The 23,428-nt window shown below is 37.0% G+C and overlaps 1 protein-coding gene across 3 annotated transcripts in view; it reads right to left on the reverse strand.

Moving 5' to 3' along the window:
* Positions 1-2,284: 2,284 nt before the first annotated feature.
* The window catches only part of SPINK5 (serine peptidase inhibitor Kazal type 5), a 69,899-nt gene continuing 48,755 nt past the window's right edge, over positions 2,285-23,428 (reverse strand). For all 3 annotated transcript variants that reach the window (XM_027081688.1, XM_027081686.1, XM_027081687.1), the window contains 7 exons: positions 21,854-21,981; positions 18,167-18,239; positions 17,139-17,266; positions 16,907-16,985; positions 10,486-10,616; positions 7,956-8,043; positions 2,285-2,592 (listed from right to left, as the gene is read on the reverse strand). In XM_027081688.1, the coding sequence (XP_026937489.1) occupies positions 2,584-2,592; positions 7,956-8,043; positions 10,486-10,616; positions 16,907-16,985; positions 17,139-17,266; positions 18,167-18,239; positions 21,854-21,981 (636 nt within the window). In that variant the 3' untranslated portion in view covers positions 2,285-2,583. The remainder of the gene's footprint in view (positions 2,593-7,955; positions 8,044-10,485; positions 10,617-16,906; positions 16,986-17,138; positions 17,267-18,166; positions 18,240-21,853; positions 21,982-23,428) is intronic.

Here is a 23,428-nt window from a genome sequence, read left to right on the forward strand (position 1 = left end):
AATTTTATTTCTTTTCCTTGGAAGTCTAATCTAAGAAACTATTTCTACGATTTATGTCAGAAAATGTTTTGCCTATGTTCTCCTCTAGGAGTTTTATGGTGTCATGTCTTTGTGAGTTTATTTTTGTGTATGGTATGAGGGAATGTTCTAATTTCATTGATTTACATGTAGCTAAAGAGACAGATTCTTAACTATAACTGAGTTACAGCCTACAGGTCAAACTTGGCCCACCACCTGTTTTTATAAATACAGTTTTATTGGAACATAGCTATGCATATGAATTTACATAATGTAAATTCATTATGTTAACACAACAGCAGCATTGAGTGGTTGTGACAGAGGTTGTTTATCCCACAAAGTCTATCTGGCTCTTTAGTGAAAAAGTTTTCTGACCTGTAGTCTATACAAGTGCTCTCTGTACTTGTTTCTGAAGCCTTGAGAGAGAGAGGGAGACTTCAGGTGAGTTCCTGACATGAAAAAATAAGGAGTTTGACAGTGGTACTTCTATGAAAACCCACATTCTGAAAGTGGAATCTGAAGTATAGTTATAGAGAAATGCATAAGTCTGTGGTAGTGACCAGGAAGAGGTGATAGAAATAGTCTGGCCTTCTTTAGGTCCATCTCAGGATCATTTGTCACTTCCCGGTTTAGAATTTTAGGGCTGGTTTGTGAAACGTCAGTAAGATGGGTCTGGTTTTCATTTACCTCCCATTCGGATGTCAAGATATAACTCAGGAAGCAACTCAAAAATCAGTTTACTTGATAGTTAATACAGCTATTTTGTTGTGACCATTTTGACACAGATGACATTTTATATTTGCCTCCAGATTGTGTCTCCAAAATAAACAACTTTCAGTTGTTTTTTTTTTAATCTCAAGTAATGTGTTCAACACATTCACACTCTTAACCCCAATCCCAGAGCCTCAGTCCATTCCCTGCTTTATTTTCCTTGATTCTCATTTCATCCCTGACCTCTGTCCCCCTCTTCACCCTTGACTTTGACTGGGTCCCTGGAATTTTCTCCATTCCTGTGTCTCATCCTGTTCTAGACCACCCTATCCTTCACCTCACCATATCCCTGAGCCATACTTTCTCCCTAGTGCTCAGAATTATTATCAAGGGTTGCTTAAGTCTTGAGTGTGAGAGAACATAGTCTTCTGTGCATATTACCTGATAATCATAATCAAAATAATAATGAGGAAGGCAGTACAGGGGGCTTGTTGTTGTTATCTCAATAAAATATTCAAAATGACATAAAGTGACTACTTCTCAAAAATCATATGTCTTGGCCAGGAAAATGGTATTTCTGGATTTCCTAGAAATAACCAAGAAGGAGATACAATCTCAGATGTTATAGTATCTGTAAACCCATTCTGTATGTCCTGGAATTACCAAAGAAAATAGCAACATTGTTTTCTCATTTTTTTTTTTTTTCTAAAATGGCTCTGTGTTTTCCTGCTTGAAAAATGATTTACAAGTCTTCTTTCTTTTTTCTTAATGATAACATAAAAAGAAAAAAAAAAAACATAGGGAATGATTTATCTTCACTCAGTTAAAGAGGACAAAGATCATAAAATCCTACTATAATGGGCCTAGTGGCAACTTATCTAAAAGAAAAAGGGCAGAGGAATCAATACAAAATTAACTCCCCAAATCCAAGTAGGCCTGCCATTCCCAGCACAGTTCTAGAGCTGAGAACAACTAGAAGCATGGTGGATTCCCCACAGCTTCCTCCATCTACAGTGTGTTCAGCATTAGCCTGGAATCTGCAAGTGAACAATGTAACTAGATACTGTCACAGGACACCGGTAGCAAGGTTCTGAGCATGAGAGTGTTTCAGCACTGAGGCAGGAGCTTATACGTGTTCCATCTGCTATCTAGTGCTTATATTCTCTGGTGGATTTCTCATGTGTATTAGGTCGTTGTCCAGTTTAGTAGCCTCTAGCTATAATACATGTAGCTCTTGAGCACTTGACATGGGGCTTGGTAACTCTTGTTGCCTTGGTCTTCCCCCAGACTATGTATGGGTCCAAGGCCCTGATACAGGAAATTATGAATTATTGATTCATATCTGGTTTGGCTTTATATAGCTGTTGGCTGCCTGGGAACCCCTACATCCCCACCTCTCTTCTAGACATTCCTTCCCAGCCGTGACAGCAACTTGAATTTGAAGAAAGCATTCTCCATCCACCTATAGGCTTAGAAAAACAAAAAGGTAGAGTTCATTCAGCTTCTGCAAAAACAAGTTCCTATTTTCCAGGCAGTGACAAAGAAATCCCAGAAATGGCGTTCTGCGGGGTTTACTTTTATTGAACAAGCAGTTGGACAGACAGCATTGTGATCAGGAGGTTTCTACAGCACAGACTGGGTGAAGATGTCTCTGTGCCCTCAGATCACAGAATCTAGGAGGAAAGAGATGGAAAAGACTGAAAGTCAGTGAGTCCATTCCCCCAACAGTTCTGTATTGTTTTCTATAGTAAATAAGACGAGCTCTGAAGAATTCTTTGTATATACAGATGGTGAAGGTAGGCAATTCAGAATTGGAATACACATTTTCCCTCATGGCTTTCACCAACTCTTTCATCATTTGACCTACAAGAGAAGATGGGTAGGTTAGATGTTAGAAACTCAAAGACATTGTAGAAATGCAGGCTATACATTTATGATGGTAATAACATAGTCAAAGAAATCCATAGATTCCTGCATTCTGCTAAGAATGCACAATTTCAAATCACTTTCACATTTTATTCCGTTGATTCAGTGAGTATTTATTGAGTATCTAGTATATACTACCTGTTGAGGTGGATACAAAAATGAACTCTGCTCTTGATTACATGAGACCGTCATGGTAATGAAAAAAGGAAGGTGTCATTCACATCTTTTCACAAAGGAATAAATTAGACTTCAGAGAAGTTCACTGACTTGCCAAGATGTCACATTTGGTCAGGACTTAAGTCTAATTCCTCTAACAGTTAATGCTTTACTATTATAGTTTGTTTTAGGCCATGAGATTTTAATCAGCTGTCTTCCTGCCTGACTCATCCATGTAGTTGTATATTCTTGAAATCAACATTTAAAACATTAAATCAACGTTTAAATTTTTAAAAAAGGTAACTGCATCTTGTCTGCTGGTACTGCCTGGAACACTAGCAGCATTATTATTCCAAACTCAAACCTCCACTTTAGTTCTCACATTAACCCCATCAGGCTTCCTTTGATTTGAGTTGGCAAGCTATGGTCTTGTTGAATCCTGGAAAATCTTTGTCATGGAATTGAGAATAGTCATTTATTCATCTCAGAAAATAGTACTGGTATTTTTCTTAACATAGGAATTTCCTTCCAGTGTAGCTAATCTTTATTTAATTGAGATAATGCCTTTTCTAGAGCCCTTGGTTTTCAGAATCTCCTGACAACTAAAGGATGGTGGCAGAGCACAAGAAATGAAGTCAGGGCTACAGTGGACCCCGAACAAATACTGATTAACTTTGGTAAATTGCAGGATTTCTCCCAGGCTGATTTTCTGTAAAGTGGGAAAGATAATGATCCCTGCCCTAAATACAGATTTACTGTGAGGACGCAGAAGGAAAGAGCAGATAAAGCTCTATATTAAATTAATCTTAGTAGTTACTGGATAATGAAAAGTACCTCGTAGAATAGGAAGTAAAAGTAGGATTTTCAGTCTATTTTTCCAGGAAAGTTGTGACTGCCAGGCCTTTTATTCATTCTTGGGATTCCAGACTCTCTTAGAGAATCTTCTACAGAGGAACAAGGTTTAGGCAATAGTTTCCAGCCTCCAGGATTTACACCCATAATGGTTTTCAGAGCAGTCCTGAGCCATGACCCACCCATATCACCTTGGGGTATCCAATATCACATAATTGAATCATACAGCAGGAATTGAACCCATGCCCAGGACACCTCTTGCTCTAATGATTTGTTCCATCAGATAAAACCATAAATAATTCCTGTCATTAATAATGCCTGTTATATAACTCTAGCGAGAAAAAAAACACCCCAAAATGAAAGGAAGGAAGTTGCAAAACCTTTTGTTCTTAGCTCTGGCAAGATGCTTCATTATTTGAATAAATACATCTTATTAGTATTATTCTATGGCAGATTCCTCATAAAGTAGTTTGCATCATGTTGTCTACATGAGATTACAGCAAGGCATAGTCTAAGGTGTGGTCTATAAGACTTGCATAAAGATTATTTTTACCTCCCTGTTTGAGATGTACGTGACCAGGTATGTTTTTAAGATGGGGAGACAGGATATTCTGGCAATAAAATGAGAAGCAGACCACTAACAGTTTATATCTAATAAGATTAAGAAGATAGCCAACACAACATAGGGACTAGAGCAAAAGTTTAAAACCTCTCTTTATATATGTGTAATGCCCAGAGTAGATATATGACTTTTTTAACCCACATGAGAAAACAGTGAAGGTCTCCTGACTTCATTCCAGTACCCTGCCTCCTACCCTGCGTTCCAGCTGCCAGTGTGAAACCAGAAACACCTAGCTTATAGCTCTTGTTTTTCCACTTTCCCATATCAAGGCTCGCTGAGTTCTTCTGAATATGGTCTCATCTAGTATTGCTTAAGATCCTCACGTCTGGCAGAACTGTTTTTAATTCCATTATTGCCAAAGCTTTCTGTGCCAGTGGAATAGAGTAAAAACAGTTGTGAATAATAATAACTAGCTATCAAATCTTACTAAAATATTGTTTTATTAAAGATAAGTATATTTTAATACCAAATATAAATTTATTAAAATTATTTAAAAGAAATAAGCATTGTGCCAGGGTCTGTTTCTCTACATTCATACTTTAGGCTCCTAGGCCTGATAATAATAATAAATGCCATTGCTTTTTAAACACTGGGCCAAATGCTTAAAAGTATTTATTAAATATTTTCAGTAACTCAGTGAGAGCTTTGGTTTACGTATTTATGTGATTTGCCAAAGGTCTCACATATGAAAAACATCAAAAACTCTGAACCCATATTTATCTGGTGACAAAAAGTTTTCTCTTATTTGAAAATTCCTAGTTTTTTCCCCAGGTCACATATCATCTTGCCTGAGGAAGAGATTCCTCAAATGCCATCACCAGGGAGAATGTTAAACTCAACACATTGGTCTTCCTTACCCTCGGGATATATGTTCCAAGATCCCCAGTGGATGCCTGAAACCACAGATAGCACCCAACCCCATATATACTATGCTTTTTTCCTATACATACATACCTCTGATAAAGTTTAATTTATAAATTAGGCACAGTTAGAGATTAACAACAACAATAATAAAATAAACAATTATAAAGTTATGTGAATGTGGTCCTCTCTCTCTCTCTCTCTCTCTCTCTCAAATATCTTATTGCACTGTACTCACCCCTTCTTGTGGTGATATGAGATAATACAGTGCCTATGTGATGAGATTGAGGTGAATGACATAGGTACTGTGACATAGCATTAGGCTACCATTGACCTTCTGAATAGGTCACAAGGAGGATCATCTGCTTCAGGTAATCCATCAAACTATGACGATGTTGATGTCTGGATGACAGGAGCAGATAATGTCAATGGTTGGGAATCTTTGATAGCTTAAGGGTTTTTTTGCCAAAAACTTTTGGAAGGACATTGTAATCGGAAGGTGTCACTCTTTTTTTCTAACTCATCAAAGTGTTGCTGCAAAGGTTGTAATCCTTTGGTGATCATACGGGTGACTTTAATGCTGTGTTCCATCCAAGGATCGTATTCCATAATTTTTTCCTTTAATATCTGTGCAATTTGAAACACTTTGGCAAATTTTGGTAATGTTCACATTGCTGGTTCTGCTTCAATTTCTTCATCTTCCTCTCCCTCTGTAGATGACTCAGTAAGTTCTTCCAATTCCTCAGTCTTTAACACTTCTCAGTGGCCTTCAATATGTTCTTCCACTTCATCGAGCATGTCAGAATATCCTTCTCCGTCAACTTGTCTTGCCCTGTGAATGATTTTCCTAACTTCTCCATTGATCCCCAGGAAGCCTTTAAAATCATTCATGACTTCATACATTTTTCCAGCAGGCATTTACAGTTTCTAGGTCTAATTTATCCATTGCAGCTTCGAGGAATGTTATTGTGTCAGCAATAGTGAATGGTTTCCAGCAGTGCATTTTGTCCAGATTAGGGTCTGCATCAATTGCTGATCAAATGTAATCAAATACCAGGCGGGTGTATGTGACCTTGACAAATTGAATGATGCCCTGGTCAAGGGGCTGAAGTCATGAGGTTATATATAGAAGCAAAAATACAACCTTGAAATTTTCATTTTCATAGCAAATAGATTCACGATGGCCAGGTGCATTGTCTGTTATTAGGAGGACTTTAAATTCCAAGCCTTCCTCTTCCAAGTATTTTTTCACTTCTGGGTTGAAGCATTGGTGGTATCATTCCATAAACAAGATGGCTGTCACCCATGCTTTCTGATTATGGTATCAGAACACAGGCAGATAATTTTTGTTTTTGAGAGCAAATGGGTTCTTCACTCTGTATACTATGCCTGGCTTAATCATATGCCCTGTGGTATGTACCAGAGTTAATCTGGCTTTCCATGTTTTATGCCTTGGTGCCTCCTTTGCACTTTTATGAATGCAGGTTCTGTTGGGTATCTTCTTTCAGAGGAGCCTCATTGTAATTGAAGACTTGTTTTGTATGACATCCTTTCTCTTTAATCAACCTTTTCAACTGTCAGAAATGTGGCACAGCTTCTTCACTGGCAGACGCAGCCACTCCAGTAATTTTTATATTTTTCAGTCCAAATGTATTCCTGAATCTCTGTAACCATACTTTACTTGTAGTAAATGGCTTGGTGTCACTGATTTCACGGCATCCCTTGCTGAAGTCTTGGTAGAGGCTTGATGCTTTCTGGCCCAGCACCTTGCCACCAGTCAGAACACATTTTCTATTCATGTCTTCCACCCACAAATCTAATGCCTTTTCCATCTTAACTAAGCACTTATCACACAATGTGGCTGTAACTTGTGCACTTTGAGGTGGAGCAGCAAAACTAACAAATTTCTTTTTCCTTCTTCACAATTTTGTGGATAGAAGATTCATTCTTACCAAAGGTCTGAGCACCTCAGCACACAATATTTTTTTTCCCCCTTATTAAGGTGAGAACTTTTACTTTGCACATAGAAGAAGAACTTTTGGGCTTTTCTTTGGCATATACAAATTGCCAGTGTCACTACTCTTGCACTCTGGGGGCATTATTCCTTCAAATAAGGGTTATTTGAACAAAAGACTGTGATGTCATGACAGTTGATCTGATAACCTAGATGGCTAGTAAGTGACTAAGAGGTGGGCTATGAGATGGAGCAGGACGGTACAGGATCTCATCATGCTACTCAGAACAGCACATAATTTAAAACTTGTGAGTTGTTTATTTTTGGAATTTTCCATTTAGTATTTTTGGACCTTGGGTAACTACAACCATGGAAAGCAAAACCTCAGATAAGGTGAAAGTACTGTAATGTGTGTCATAACATCCTTGTAGGGATTTAAATGAAAAAGGCAACTTTTCATGTTGGTAAACAGCTTAATGCAAAGTATTGATACGAGGATATAAGGTTTAAGTCCACTTCTTTCAGTATCTGACCTCGCTTGGTCTCTGTCTCATCTTTGTATTGCAGATCACAGAAAATAAAATCAACTCTGCAGAAGTGTTACATTATGTACATTCCTCATAGTCTGTCATTGATCCCAGTAAACTGTAAACATTTAAAAATGTTAACTACTATATTTTTATTTCCACATATTTCAGTAATCACTTATCTTCACAACGAAGATTTGACCAATTCTGGGGTTATCTAACCTAGTATCATTTCCCTGGCCAGAGAACTGTCCATCACTCAGTTCAAGAGAACAGAAGCAGAACCACCTGGTTCTGACACTGTAATCATGAACACCGGTGTACTTACAGATGCTGGCATGCTGAGAGGTGTTGTTTCTGGGTTGCTCTCCTCACACCTTCCTTCACTGCGTATGCGTATATTAGTTTGGCGTATTCTAAAACAGAAGAGGAAGTTTCAAAGATGGGAAAACTCAAAGTTATAATGAAAAAAAAAGACAAAACACAACCAAGGATCAATATGACATTTGGGCATCAAACCAGAACTGAAATTAGGGGTAGGGGCCGGGATCTGCATTCAACTATTTTCCAGTAGGCATCATTCAGGTTTATTCTCTCTCTCCTGATTGAGCCCCAGATTTGTGCTCCAGGCCTGGATCTATTTCATCACATTTCATTCTCCTGTACACTATACAGTCATGGAATTGTTGAATGTCAGAAATAAACTTGGAGATCATCTAGAGCAAAAGCCATTATTTTATAGATGGGAAAACCGGATCCCAGAGAGAAGTTTGACTTTATTGGATACCTATAATATGACTTGGAGATTATAAAATAGAATATATTTTGTAAAATGTACTTTATATAAATATATATAAATTCTATATGTATGTTATAAAATATAACAATATATGATCATAGAGTATGAATTTTATATCAATAGTTGGAAAGAATCTTAAAAGATGAATTTTAATGCCTTTCTCGTAAGAAATATTATATAGCAAACATCTACTTGTTTGCTCTGGTGATAGGAAACTCACTGTCTATCAGGACAGTTCATTTTGTCTTTGAACATTGTGCAAGTTGAAACTGCTTCCCTATAACTTCCTCTAAGACCACGGAAACCAATAATGTTCCATCTTGCCTGGGTTAGCCTGAATCTTCTCTTCCTAATGTATACTCACAGTTCTTTAGCTAAACAAGCCTTTATCAATATTTTTATTATGGGCATTTCTGTAATTTCTGAAGCTCCCTTGAGTAAACTTACTGTGGGTTTATACAGTGAATGGAATGCTTGTAGAGCACTGGATGGATAACTTAGGGCCTGACATTTACAATAAAGAGAAGTTGAAGGATTTCTGGGGTGAAAATAAGACATATATAGCAACAGATTCATGAATGGTTGTACTCATTCCTTAAACATTTAAGACATTTAAGAATTAAGATTCCTTAATTATTAAAACTCTGTAGGATCCATGGATAGATCTCAAGAGATTTATGTGCCCACAGATATTATGCATACAGATTTTTAATGTTTAAGCATTTTCTTTTCCTTTGTGGAAAGAGGTAACTTTCTCTATATTATCAAAGGAATCTTTGCTCCCCAAATGTTTAAGGAACTACTGCCTTGGATATAACAGTAGTGTAGTGGAGAGAAAAGAAACTGTGTTTAGACCCAAATCAACAAGATTAAAATCCAGTCTGATCTACTTCCTAGCTTTGTCATTTTAAACAAATTACCTGGACTCTGAGCCTCAGATTAACCATCTGTGCAATGAAGATGATACCACTCTGTAGTGAGCAGTGAGGATTCAGTGAAACTGTGAATATGAAAGTGACTGACTTACAGATATAACACATAAAGCACTCATATTCAGATTTTAGTCTATGTATATGAACTGCAGAATGGCTCTTGCTTTTGTGAGTTAGTTGATTTAAAAGGAAATAAATGTAAATTCAGATATTTTCCTGGGATTGAAAAGCAGGATATCAGTCCCATCCTCAAATTCTGGGCCTTGCTTACAGTGTTCTAAGAAGGAGAGAATGAACATATATGGACTGCAATGTAAGTCTGAGGTGGGGTGGGGTAGAAAAGTCAAGATTTGCCACCATGCCCTTATTTAAAGCTGGTCAAATGAAGGCTGGGAACAGGTGAAGAATGTGAATGGAGGTGAGAGTAAATAGCATTCGAGCAGAAAAGCAACAACAAATCTACAACCAATAATTAAAGTATTAAAACAAATTCCTTGTATTTAACTAAAATAAAAATCGCTATTCTTCTCAATAATCCTGTGAAGTCAGCTGGCCCAGAGAACTATCTCAAGTTTTCCAGGGAAGAAAGTGAATCTCAGGATGAGATAATATGCCTGCAGATAGATTGTGATAAATTGAGAATAGGTCTGCCGGTTGCTCCAGTGTGCTTTCTTCTGCACGATAGCACTTCCTGCTCCAAGAAGACTTGGAGAGGATGGGAAATCTGTGACTATCAGGTAGTCATAAGGCCATTAGAGATTAGAGGCTGGGCTGACTCTGTATCGCAATGATTTTCAACTTTTTTCTCTTTACACGAAGGGTAGATGATGTTCACGCTCCCATGAGTGCACATGGGCTTAGATTTTCTCTAATTATTGTAACCCCACCACTTTTTCCTTTCTCTTCCACTCAGTAAACTATATGAACAGTTTTATTAAAGGGATAACCTTAAATCCTCTCTATTTTATGCATGAATAGGATCATTCACAACATTTGAATTTTAACTGCTACGATTAGTAAATTGTTTGCAACACACCTCACATTCATATCAGTACACTGCTGTGGGTCAGCACTGTCATCAAGAGCCTCTACACTGGAAGATGGACTCATTGGACTTGTATACTTACAGATTTTCATGACAGAGCCTGCAAGGATTGCCGTATGTCTGGCCATCATCACCACAGACAGGCTGTAAATTCATTGGACAAAGGTAACCCATCCTGGGTAATACTCGGTAGTGTTTGCACATCTCAGAGTTCTGAACAAGCAAAACATAAAGTACATTTGCTCAATGGCACTCAAGAGATATGAGCTTGGGGAAAACCTCTTGATTTCCTCAATCATGTATGAATAAATGGTTAGTAAAGGAACTGTAACATAGGTTATACAAACTCACATATTCGTTTCACACCACTGTTAGGTAGATTTAACCTCCTAGATTTGGCTTCTTTTTACTAGGGAAGTTAAGTAGCTAAACCAAGATACAAGGAAAAACAAAGCAATAAGAAAACAGAAATCCTACATGATACTGGGCACAGATAAACTGAGGTATGCCCATAGGACAAAAACTACCATGCAAGAAATAATATCCCTTTTTTTTTTCTTAAATGAAGACACTGGTTATATACAATCTAGAAAGGAGAGACTCAGAGGTAAATGCTGGGTAACCATATGGGTTTTTGAGTCCCAGCTCTGCCACTAATTAGAGAAGTGATTTATCTGACTTCTCTGAGCCTTAGTTTCTCATCTGAAAAACATGAATAATTATAGCTCTTGCCTCATTTGTTTTAGGGAATCAAATCAGATAATGCATTTATATGCATACATAATACAGTGTTTGGCACACACTAAGTGCTCAGTATATGTTAGTTGTCAGTATGTTTCCCAAGGTGAAAAATACATAGATTTTTCATGTAGAAGAAGGAAGATTATTTGTTGTTGCTAGTCTTTTGGAAGTGTGAGTTTAATAATGATGATGATGATAATAATAATAACAACAACTTTATTAATCTTAAAGTAGGACCAAAGGGAAAAAAACACAGAGAAATTTTAAAAATAGGATTATGAAAGACTAAAATTCAGTGGTGTCAATAATTACATTAAATATTAATAGGACCAAGTACTTCAGTTAAAGAACAGACATTATCAGACTGGAGAAACAAAATGACTCAACTTATAATATTTACAAGAAGTATACTTTATATCTTTTTTTAATAATAACTATTTTTAACATCTTTATTGGAGTATAATTGCTTTACAATGGTGTGTTAGTTTCTGCTATATAACAAAGTGAATCAGCTATACTTATATGTATATCTCCATTTCTCCTCCCTCTGCATCTCCCTCCCACCCTCCCTATCCCACCCCTCTAGGTGGTTGCAAAGCACCGAACTGATCTCCCTGTGCTATGTGGCTGCTTCCCACTAGCTATCTATTTTACGTTTGGTAGTGTATATATGTCCATGCCACTCTCTCACTTCGTCCCAGCTTACCCTTCCCCCTCCCCGTGTCCTCAAGTCCATTCTCTACGTCTGCGTCTTTATTCCTGTCCCTCCCCTAGGTTCTTCAGAACCTTTTTTTTTTACATTCCATATATATGTGTATATGTGTTAGCATACAGTATTTGCTTTTCCCTTTCTGACTTACTTCACTCTGTATGACAGACTCTAGGTCCATCCACCTCACTACAAATAACTCAATTTCATTTCTTTTTATGGCTGAGTAATATTCCAATGTATATATGTGCCACATCTTTATGCATTCATCTGTCAGTGGGCACTTAGGTTGCTCCATGTCCTGGCTATTGTAAATAGAACTGCAATGAACATAGTGGTACACGACTCTTTTTGAATTATGGTTTTCTCGGGGTATATGCCCAGTAGTGGGATTGCTGGGTCATATGGTAGTGCTATTTTTAGTTTTTTAAGGAACCTCCATACTGTTCTCCATAGTGGCTGTATCAATTTACATTCCCACCAACAGTGCAAGAGGGTTCCCTTTTCTCCACACCCTCTCCAGCATTTATTATTTGTAGATATTTTGATGATGGCCATTCTGATCGGTGTGAGGTGATACCTCATTGTAGTTTTGATTTGCATTTCTCTAATGATTCTTTAACTATATCTTTATATTTCAACCAGTAGGTTAAAAGTAAAAGGATGGAAAATATATACATGCAAACACTCATCATACAAAAGGTGGTATATCTATATTAATATCCCACAAAGTAGAATTTAGGACAAGAAGTAATAGCAGAGATAAAGAAGAGAATTTCTAATTATAAAATAATAAGTTCAGTAATTAACAATCCCAAACATTTATGTACCTATAGTTTCAAAATATCTGAGGCAAAAATTGACTGACTGAGGGAGAAATAGGCAAATTTGCAAACATAAATGGAAATATTAACATACTTCTTTTTATAATTGATACCCCAGACAAAAAATATCAATGTATAATATTTGAAAAACAAAATTAACCAGCTTGACCTAAATGACATTTATAAACCTCTGTATCTGACAGCTGCAGACTATACATTCCTTTCAAGTGGACATGAAGTTGTTGCCAAAATAGACCATATTCTGGGTCATTAAGCCAGTGTTGATAAATTTCAAAATTGAAGTCATAAAATGTAAGTTTTAGGATCACAGTGGAATAATTATAGTAATAAATATGATAGCTATAAAATTCCTCAGTATTTAGAAATTAAGCAACACACTTCTAAAGAACTCATGACTCTAATCATAATGGAATGTAGAAGTGTTTTGAACTGAATGATAATGAAAATACAAAATATCAAAACTCAGTAGCTAACTCAGTGATTTGAAGGAGAGTTTTAAGTAAATACATAAAAAGTTTTAAAATCAATAAACCTCCATTTCAAGAAACTAGCAAATAATAAGCAAATTAAGCTCAGAGGAAATAGAAGAAAACAAATAATAAAAGAAATTTATGAAATAGAAAACAGAACAAAGCCAAACATTGGTTGTGTGAAAAGATTAATAAATCGATAAACTATTTACAAAATGCAAGAAACACACATTAGCAATATTAAAAATAAAAAGTGGTACACTATATAAATATAGATATTAAAAGGATAATGTGGAAATGTTATTAATAACTGTGTGCCAATAAATTTGACCACTTAGATGGAATTAACAAATTCCTTGAAAACCACTTTCTCTGAGAAGAAATAGAAAATGTAATAGTAGTCTGTGGATAATTATTTCAGAGGCATAAAGAAGTATTTTCTAATTTGTTTTGTTAAATAATTCAAACATCTAAAGGGACTGTTTTAGACTCTGGTGAGTTCCTTATCAATAGAGATAATTCAGGGAGAGTTTAGACAAGCCCCTTCTAAGAATCACTGGTAAAGGTAGGACTGAACCAGGTATATCCTTAGTATTTTTCAGGTATCTGCTGCCCCAAGATTGAACTACTAAAATAAAGGATTATAAAGAAGCAACAAAGACAGAATTATGCTTCTCTTTTCTTACATAGCACATCAACTCTGAACAAATTCTCCACCTCCAAAACAGACCTAGGATTCATCCACTTCTCATGACCTCCACCACTACCACCATAGTATAAACCAGCCTCTGTGGATTACTGCTGTGGCTAACTAGCTGTCTAGCTTTTTCTCTTGTCCTTCTGCAGTGTATTTTCAATTCAGCAGGCAGAGGCATTCTTTCAAAACATAAATCACATCACGTCACTGCTCTTTTCAAAACCTTCATTCAGAATAATAGCTAACGCCTTTAAAATGGTCTACAAAATCCTACATAAGATGGCCTCCTGTTACTTTAATGATTGCCTCCTTTATAACTGTCTCTGTGGTCACTCTGTCAACTGTACTGGGCTCCTTGCTGTACTGTGATCCCTGCCTCAAGGCTTTGCTGTTCCTCTTCTTGGAATGTTCTCCCCTCACTTACATGTATGGAATTGATCCCTTTAGGAGGTGCAAATGTCACCTTCTCAGAGAGCTCTTTCCTGTACAAGCTACTTAAAACTGTATCCCAGCATTTACTATAGCATTTTTCTACTTTATTTCCCCCTTGCTATTACATTTTATTTATTCGCATCATCTATGATCTGTGTTCTTCCAGTATAAACTCCATAAGTGTAGAGAGTTGTATCTGTTTTGTTTATGGCTATTGTTCTCATATGCACAGTAATGCTTGGAAAATAGTAGGTGCTTAATAATTATTTGTAGAATGCATAAATGATAGCTAAATAAATGACAAAATGAATAATGAATGTTGTTTTCTTCCCCAAGAGAAAGCTCAGCTCAAAACCAGGTTATTCAGGAGGAAGCATGATCGGGTTTCTGGTCTGCTGGTGATATCTTATTTCTTGATCTGGTGTTAATATCACAGATATGATCACTTAGTAATAGCTGTACACTTATGATATATACACTTTTTCTATATGACTATTATACTTCAGTAAAATGTTTTTTTTTAAATAACACATTTTGGGAGGGATAAATTGGGAGATTGGGATTGACATATACACACTACTATATATAAAATAGATAACTAATAAGAACCTGCTGTATAGCACAGGGAACTCTACTCACTACTCTGTAATGGCCTATATGGGAAAAGAATCTAAAAACAAAGAGTGGATATATGTATAACTCGTTCACTTTGCCGCATACCTGAAACTAATACAACATTGTAAATCAACTATACTCCAATAAAAATCTGAAAAAAAAACAGATTTTATTATTCACAAGAGCCAAGACACACACACACACACACACACACACACACACAGACACAGACACAGACAATGGACTATTATTCAGTCATGAGAAAAGGAAATCCTTCCATTAGTGACAACTTGGATGAATCCTGAGGGCACTGTGCTAAGTTAAATAAGTCAGACAAAGAAAGTCAAATACTGTATGACATCACTTATATGTGGAATCTAAAAAAGCTGAACTCATAGAAACAGAGAATAGAAGGGTCGTTAACCAGGGGATGGTATTGGAGAAAATGGGAGACATTGGTCAAAGGGTACAAGCTTTTAGTTAAAAGATAAGTTCTGGGGCTCTAATATATGGTATGGTGATTATAGCTAATAATACTGTGTTATATACTCAAAGTTGGTGAGTAGATCTTAAATATTCTCACCACAAAAAAGGAATGGTAATTATGTGAGGTGATGGAGGTGTTAGCTAACACTATAATGGTAATCATTTTACATTCTTTAAGTCTATCAAATCAATGTGTTGTACACAAATTTACATAATGTTTTATGTCAACTATAGCTTAATAAAGCTGGGGGGAAAATAGCAGATTTTGTGAATAGCTCTTCTCCATGCTTAGGGATCCCTAGTATAGTGCCTAATTTACTAGAAATATGTAATTACTATGTATTTCACTAGTGTAACTCATCTATTATTCTACTTGATTTGGGAAAATAATTAGATAAAATTCATGTTTGATACCTTTCTTTCTTCTTTTTTTGGGTCATCAGATTAGGTGCTAAAGTCTCCCTTCTAGGACCCAATTCAAGATTGCACTTTGTGAATGAATATACTTCATGCTCTCATATCTTCTTTACTTCTTTCTACTCCTGACCTTGGCAAAGCTCTAAAAAAGCAATCCCATTAGGCTCAATGTAAATATAATAAGTATAAAATTACATATTTATATTTACATACGTATATAATCAGTATAAGTAAGTTCAGCATCGCATTCCAGGCTGTTGGGAAAAGGACTTGGTTTGGACGGGGAGTGGGAGGAAGTTGGGTGAAGAGCCTTTCTGGTCTGCTGAAAGAGTATTTCTTCTTGTTTGAAATTGCTAAAATAGATACTTTAAAACTTGAAAAAAAGTGATCAATATTAGAAATAGAATAGATATCCAGTAGAGATCATTTGAAGTTGTACAATAGTCTTTTCTCAAAGCTATTCATCTACCAAAATGCATAATTCCCAACATGCTTTTCAAAAATGAACATTACTATTAATGTTTCATTTTGTGTAGTCAGTATAGAACTAATGAAAAGTTGCCTCATTAATGGGAAAACTTTCCTGGGGAAATTTCACTATTTCACTTTTCTAATTGAAGTCCATAGATGGATTAGAAGAGATTGTGCTGTTGTCATATTCTATGTGCTGCTATCATAAAGCATTGAACCTTATTTTTAAAACCCCCAATTGAATACAAGATGGCACTAGAATGCCAAGTCAAGAATTTATCATCTGGAGCTCCAAGCTTTTGATACTTTTTTTTCTTGTGTGTAATTTTGGCATCTATTTGCTTAATTGTTTTAAAACTTCAGAAAAAAAATCCACTTGATAATAACAATAATTTTACAATTACCACTGTTCCTGCAAATGTGTGGTTAATTGCATCAGAGTTGCTCTTAGGGCATTGAATTCCATGCTGTTTCTTTGAAGTTCTGGCCGTGTCTTTCTTGTTTATCATTATATCCACAACGACTGGGACAGAGTAGGCATTCCATAAGTATTTGTTGAATGAATCAATCTTGCAACCAATCATCCAAATTTAAGTATAAGCACATCTAACATATATTACCTCTTTTCCATTGTTCTTTTCAACTGTGTTTATCATGTAGTCCTGCTCTTTCGTTTTTCTTTTGGCTGCTTCCCTTCCCCTTGAAGAAAAACATGAGAAGAAACGCTTCAACTAAAGTGAACAAACACCTCAGGTGTGCTTTAAAAATAATTGTCATTTTCTCAAGCTGATGAGAAATGATTATTTCCTTTAAGACTCACAACTAAAGGCCCATTTTTGAAAAATAACTCACAGTTTTTCCTTACACATAGCACATATGTTGCCATGTGTCCTGCCATCTGGACCCTGGACAGGGTCACTTTCTTGGGTGCAAGTAAGTTGTCCGTTTTCCATTTGACTTCTAAACTGATCACATACATCCTGAAAAGAAGGAAGGATTACATTGGAAATGGCTATTTTCACATAGTATTTGAGCTTGAAAATTGGAAGATTTTGACTCAGGAGTTGGGCAGCCACTTAACCTTGCTGTGGGAGGCTCTATAACAGACCACAAAGGTGTCCAAGTTATAATTCCTGGAACCTGAAAATATGTAGCCTCACATGGCAAGCAGGAATTAAAGTTGAAGATGGAATTCACGTTGCTAACCAGGTGACCTTAGAATGGAGAGATTATCCTGGATTATCTGGGTGGGCCCAGGGTAATCACAAAGATTCCTATGAGTGAAATAGGAAGGCAGGAAAATCAGTGTCAGAATGATGCAGCTTAAAAAAAAAAATCAGCTGGCCTCTGTTGATTTTAAAGATGGCCACAAGCCAAGGAATGCAGGCACTTCTAGAAATTTTTTAAAAAGGCAAAGAAATAGATCTTCCCCAGAACCTCCAAAAAGGAAAGCAGCCCTACTGACACCTCGGCTGTAACACAGTGAGACCCATTTAGGACTTCTGAACTCCAGAAATGTATGATGATGAATTTGGGTTGCTTTACCACTGTTGGTAGTAATCTGTTACAGCAGCCGAACCTCATTTTCCCCATCTATAAAATGAGGTTGAAAAAAAACTTAGTTGACCAGGCTATTGAGATACTTAAACTACTATTTATAAAACTGTTTTATAAAGTGTTAGACCGAAAGATTTCCATCTGGTGTTAAATTTCTACACTGAAAAAGTTATCAGGGATAGATATTCCCATTAATGATGACTTCTGATGTTCTAAGGGCAATATCCTGACTGGCAACATTGACAACCTCTTTCCACATTTTTGATAGTTAAGTAATGACTTACAGAAAGACCATTCTTGCCAAAACCTAGTTAATGATTCACCTTTCCTAATGCTGATTCATTCCCATTTGATCTGTTCCGAGCATTCTTTTTGTTTTCCTCTGCTTCTTTTTGCCTGGAAAAGAAAAGAGTCAGTAGTCATCTTGCAGACACATACTCAGATTTGGAAGGGGCCTTAGAGTTTATGTATACTAAACCACCTCCTTCACAGAGAACCTCTCTGCACCTCTCACAGATGGACAGTGACTTTGGTTATTAAGAAGCTCCCTCATTACAGGGTAGATATTCTAGGCAGATCAAGTCAAATTAATCTCAGAGTCTCCTTTATTTGTATCCAAATTCATCTCCCTATAGCTTTCATCCTTTAGTTTTACTTCACATTCTCAGGAAAACAGAGAACAAGCCTGCTGAATCCATTACCTCTTCCTGATATTAATCCTTTAGATATCTAAAGGCAAGTTTCAGGTCTCCAAGTCCGCCTTCCTCAGTTCTTTCACCTTTTTATCATAAGCTGTGGTTTTAATTCTTTACCAATTCACCATTCTTATTCCTCAATTTGTAGGTCAATCTATTATAGTACTATTTCAATTCATTATAATATCATTGGAGCCCAAGATAGAAAGAAGACAAGTGATATAGGAAGTACCTTAGGATCATGGTTTTTTGGGGTTTTTTTTTTTAACCTTTCACCTTTCTGATAAAATATTTATGCCAGTGGTTCCTAAGTTTTCATGTACATTAAGAATCAGCTACGAGATTTTTAAAATCAGATTCACCGTCAATCCCAACAATTTTACTGACGAGATCTACATTGGGATTCAGTAACCTGATTTTTAACAAGCAAGCCAGGTGATTCTGATGCAGTTGACCCAAGATCCAAATACTGCAGAACTCTAGTACACGTATTTCTCCTTCAAAGTTTCATTTGGTAGTGTATATATGTCCATGCCACTCTCTCACTTTGTCACAGCTTACCCTTCCCCCTCCCCGTATCCTCAAGTCCATTCTCTAGTAGGTCTGTGTACCAAACGTAAAATAGATAGCTAGTGGGAAGCAGCCGCATAGCACAGGGAGATCAGCTCGGTGCTTTGTGACCACCTAGAGGGGTGGGATAGGGAGGGTGGGAAGGAGGGAGATGCAAGAGGGAAGAGATATGGGAACATATGTATATGTATAACTGATTCACTTTGTTATAAAGCAGAAACTAACACACCATTGTAAAGCAATTATACTCCAATAAAGATGTAAAAAAAAAAAGTTTCTTTTGGCTTTATGCTTAAAAGAAATGTGTATGAATGTATATAACATGAATATGTGTGTGTGTGTGTGTGTGTGTGTATTTTACGGAGCTCCCTTTTCATATATAAGAAATAGGGAAGTGGTAGTAAATGTATCCTGAGGATTCAAACAAATATAACAAAGTCATGACATCTTAATCAAATACTAGGAAAAAGAGACCACCTGTAATGATTCAGTCTGGTGGAATTCAATCTACAATCACAGCTCTGCTCAAAAATCTCCAGTGGCTTCTGATCACACATAGAATAAAATCCAATGTCCTTCTCTTGGCCCAAAAAAGCCTTACATGATCTTTCCAAATTAATTTCTGCAATTTTCCACGCAGTAATCTTGAGACACAATGACCTCCTCTCTTTCCTGAGCTTGTGAATTTCATATATATATACAGAAACTTGCAGTGGCTCCTGCTCTGCCTGAAACTTTCTTCCTTCAGATGGCCAGCTGGCTCATTTCACTCCCTTTTTCAGGTCTCCCTTACTGTCAGGCTTTCCCCAAACACCATAAAGTAGCACCTCCAATCCCTTTCTGTTGCCTTACTCTGCTTTACTTATCAACACCTGGTCTTGTTATGTAGCTTTTTACTTCTTTGTTTATAATCTGTCTTTCCTATATTATAGTTCCATATGGCAGGAATTTTGTCTTGTTCACTTGAAGAGCACCTGTCCGTGAAGAGTGCCTATTATATAGTAGGCCATCAAAAACCATTTATTGTCAGATGCATGGGTTCCAAAGATTGTAAAATTATTTGATTTATGTTGTTAAATACTTTGTTATGTTGTTAAATATTTTGTTACCTGGAGTACCAGGTAAGTATCTTTTTGTTTTGTTTTTTGTGGTATGCAGGCCTCTCACTGTTGTGGCCTCTCCCGTTGCGGAGCACAGGTTCCGGACGCGCAGGCTCAGCGGCCATGGCTCACGGGCCCAGCCACTCCGCGGCATGTGGGATCTTCCCGGACCGGGGCACGAACCCATGTCCCCTGCATCAGCAGGCGGACTCTCAACCACTGCGCCACCAGGGAAGCCCCAGTTAAGTATCTTATAACATAGATGACATGGATTGTATCAGCAAAGTTTTATCTTAATAATTGTTTGCATCTGAGATTCATCATTTGTTCCTTCACAAAATTACCCACTATTAATATGTGATGCAGAAAGAAATAGTCATATGTGAAGAGCTATCTCAATTATGTACATCATACCTACGAAGTATGAGGTGTGCAAAGGGGCAACATAGGGTAGCATAAGAGATCATAATAGTCATTCTTTTATTGCTATTAATGGCGACACCTGTTATTTGCTGAACACTAATGACAGTGCTAATAGTGACCATTCACATTTTTTGTGCACCTCCTTTGTGCTAGGCACTGTGCTAAGAGTTTTACATAGTTTTTCTCATTTAACTTTCAAAAGAAACATCATGTGGCTACTATGATTATGGCTGCCCCACCCCCACTATAAATATGAGCAGATTAAAGCCTAGGGACGTGAAATAACCTGTCCAAGAACATGGAGCTGAAATAACCATATGATGCTAATACCCTAGCACTGCCCCATTCTGCCACCCTGCTTCTATTAAAGAATATTATGACATGGAATAAATACTAGGCTGGTATTCAGAAGAACTGGATTCTAGTTTCAGCTCTGAAGTCACTCCCCCATGAGACCTTGTACTTAAAGAAAAAAAATTCAGTTTTTCTCATCTGTAAAATGCAGCACTTGGAATAACTAGATTTTATCACATGGCCTGTAGGACCACAATCACAAGATTGTGATTTTTTTTCAAGGAGAAAAAAAATGTGTGTGGAGAAGCATTAAGTGCTCATTAAATGCATATCAATTAAATACCATAATTAATAACACTGTGATATATGCATCAAATTTTAGAACTATAAGTACCCATCAAGGTTACCTAGAAAACTACCTCAGTACACAGATGGGACCAATAGTGGTTATGTTACTTGCTGCAGTAACACAAATCAGGAGTGGCTGAGCTGGATCATTAACCACTCCAATCAGTACCATTCACCAAAAGAAAATAAACAGAAGGAACAAACCCTGGATTGTGCAATGAATGTGTCCCATACATACGACATGAAGCCACCCTCTTAAACTATGTTGGTTAACTATTCCAATGACCGTTGCAAACCATCCTTAGGATTTAGCCATGATGTGTTCTAAAGAGCAATTATCTACCATGATGACACAGTTCACAGAATTATGATAGAAAATAGAGTAGGAATCAGCCACTGATTAGCTGCCCTTACTAGGGCTCACTGTTCCTTAGGGGATGCAAGAGAAAGAGATAATATTTGAGAATTAACAAAAAGGGTAGTGTTCACGAAAGGAGCTATAGGCAAATGAGAAATAACCATTAATTCAGGAGAAACAGGTGGCTATCTTTTAAACATGCAGGTTGAGAGAATTACTTACAGTTTCTCTTTACACATGGCACACTTATTGTTGTATGATTTGCCATTTTCATTGCGTACAGGATCAATCTCCCGAGTACAGCTGAGTGGTCCATTTTTCATTTGTTTCCGATACTCAGCACATTGGTCCTGAAAGGGAAGAAGAGAGCAGGCCTCTTGGATGACTTGGTCTGTTGTATTGTTATTAAGTTTGTTAAATAATTTGAGTAAGAAGTTCTTGTCTATGTTCTCTTATAAGGCATGTAACATCTAGGATTGCTGTCTACAGAAGAGGAGGGGCTGGAATCATCCATATTCTAAGACATCTGTTGTCATGGGTAATGTTGCTTTTAAGGTTCTACAAAGGGAAATGATAAAGCTGGTTGGGATTTAATCGCACAAATCAAGGGTAAGCAGACTATAGCCTACAGGACTAATCTGTCCTGCTGTCTGTTCTTACATAAGAAGTTTCATATATAAAACTTGAAGCGCACCCTCATTCATTTAAATATTATTTATGGCTGCTTTCCCACAACAGTGGCTATTCAACAGAGTTGAATAGTTGCGACAGAGACCGTGTGACCCGTAATGCCTAAAATATTTGCTATCTGGCCTTTTACAGAAAAAAAAAATTTTGCTGACCTCTAATGTAGATAGGAGGGAGAAAGAAGTGCTGGGAGAAAGCACAGAATCATGCAAAATGCCAAGGAAGACAGGCTTGAGCAAATTATGAAGATAGAAAAAGGGTCTTAACAAGTCTATCATTTGAGAGTGAGAACTCAGGTTCCTACAGGAGAAAATATGGAAAAACAGAAAAGCCAAAATTTATCAAAGGCAGATATTGGGCCTGTGTCAGATCTGGAGGCAAAGAGATGGTCTTGATATCCCCAGGTCATAAGAATAGAAATAAGCTGGCTGTGATCTCAGGCAGTTGTGTTCACATGCACGAGGAGTGAGCTTACATGCAACACTGTCATGCTGACACTTAAAAAAAAAGTCTCAGGAAATGTGCTAAACACTTGCCTAAATTATTTTATTGTATCCCTATAAGAGTAGTGCTAAGTAAGAAAAACTAGAGTTGAGTGAGATGAAGGGATTTATTCAGTGCTTTGCAAGTCCAAGTGGCATGGGTAGGATGATACCTCAAACTATCTGACTCGAAAACCTGTGCTCTTTCACCATATTATTCTGCCTAGGAACAATAGAAAATATACTTCCAAAAAGTGGCTCCATTCAGGGAAAGAGAGAATAATGAAAGGAAATGAAGAGCATGTGATGCTGATGTGGAACATCTCCACATTTATACCACTTACTCTCCTAGGATCATTTATTGGCCTGAAAGCTAGATGATATAAAGAGGAGTCAAGAGACTGGGGTCTGGTATTCATGTTAATTATTTCCAAGTTTAAAGAAGTCAAAGTGAGCCCTAGAGAAACTAAATATTGCTCAGATATTACTCTACAGTCTTAAGGGGAAAATCCCCTGTCCTTCCAAGGATGCTTTCCAACTCAGCACTACACACATTCATAGCCTTTGACCATAGGGTCTGCCGGGGTCCCAGTGCCATTGAGTTGAGCCCACTCTGGTTATGGAAGTT

The sequence above is a fragment of the Aethalodelphis obliquidens genome, unplaced genomic scaffold (genome assembly GCF_003676395.1).
Source record: "Aethalodelphis obliquidens isolate GAN/ISIS:26980383/991018 unplaced genomic scaffold, ASM367639v1 scaffold45, whole genome shotgun sequence".
Classification (NCBI taxonomy): Eukaryota; Metazoa; Chordata; class Mammalia; order Artiodactyla; family Delphinidae; genus Aethalodelphis; species Aethalodelphis obliquidens.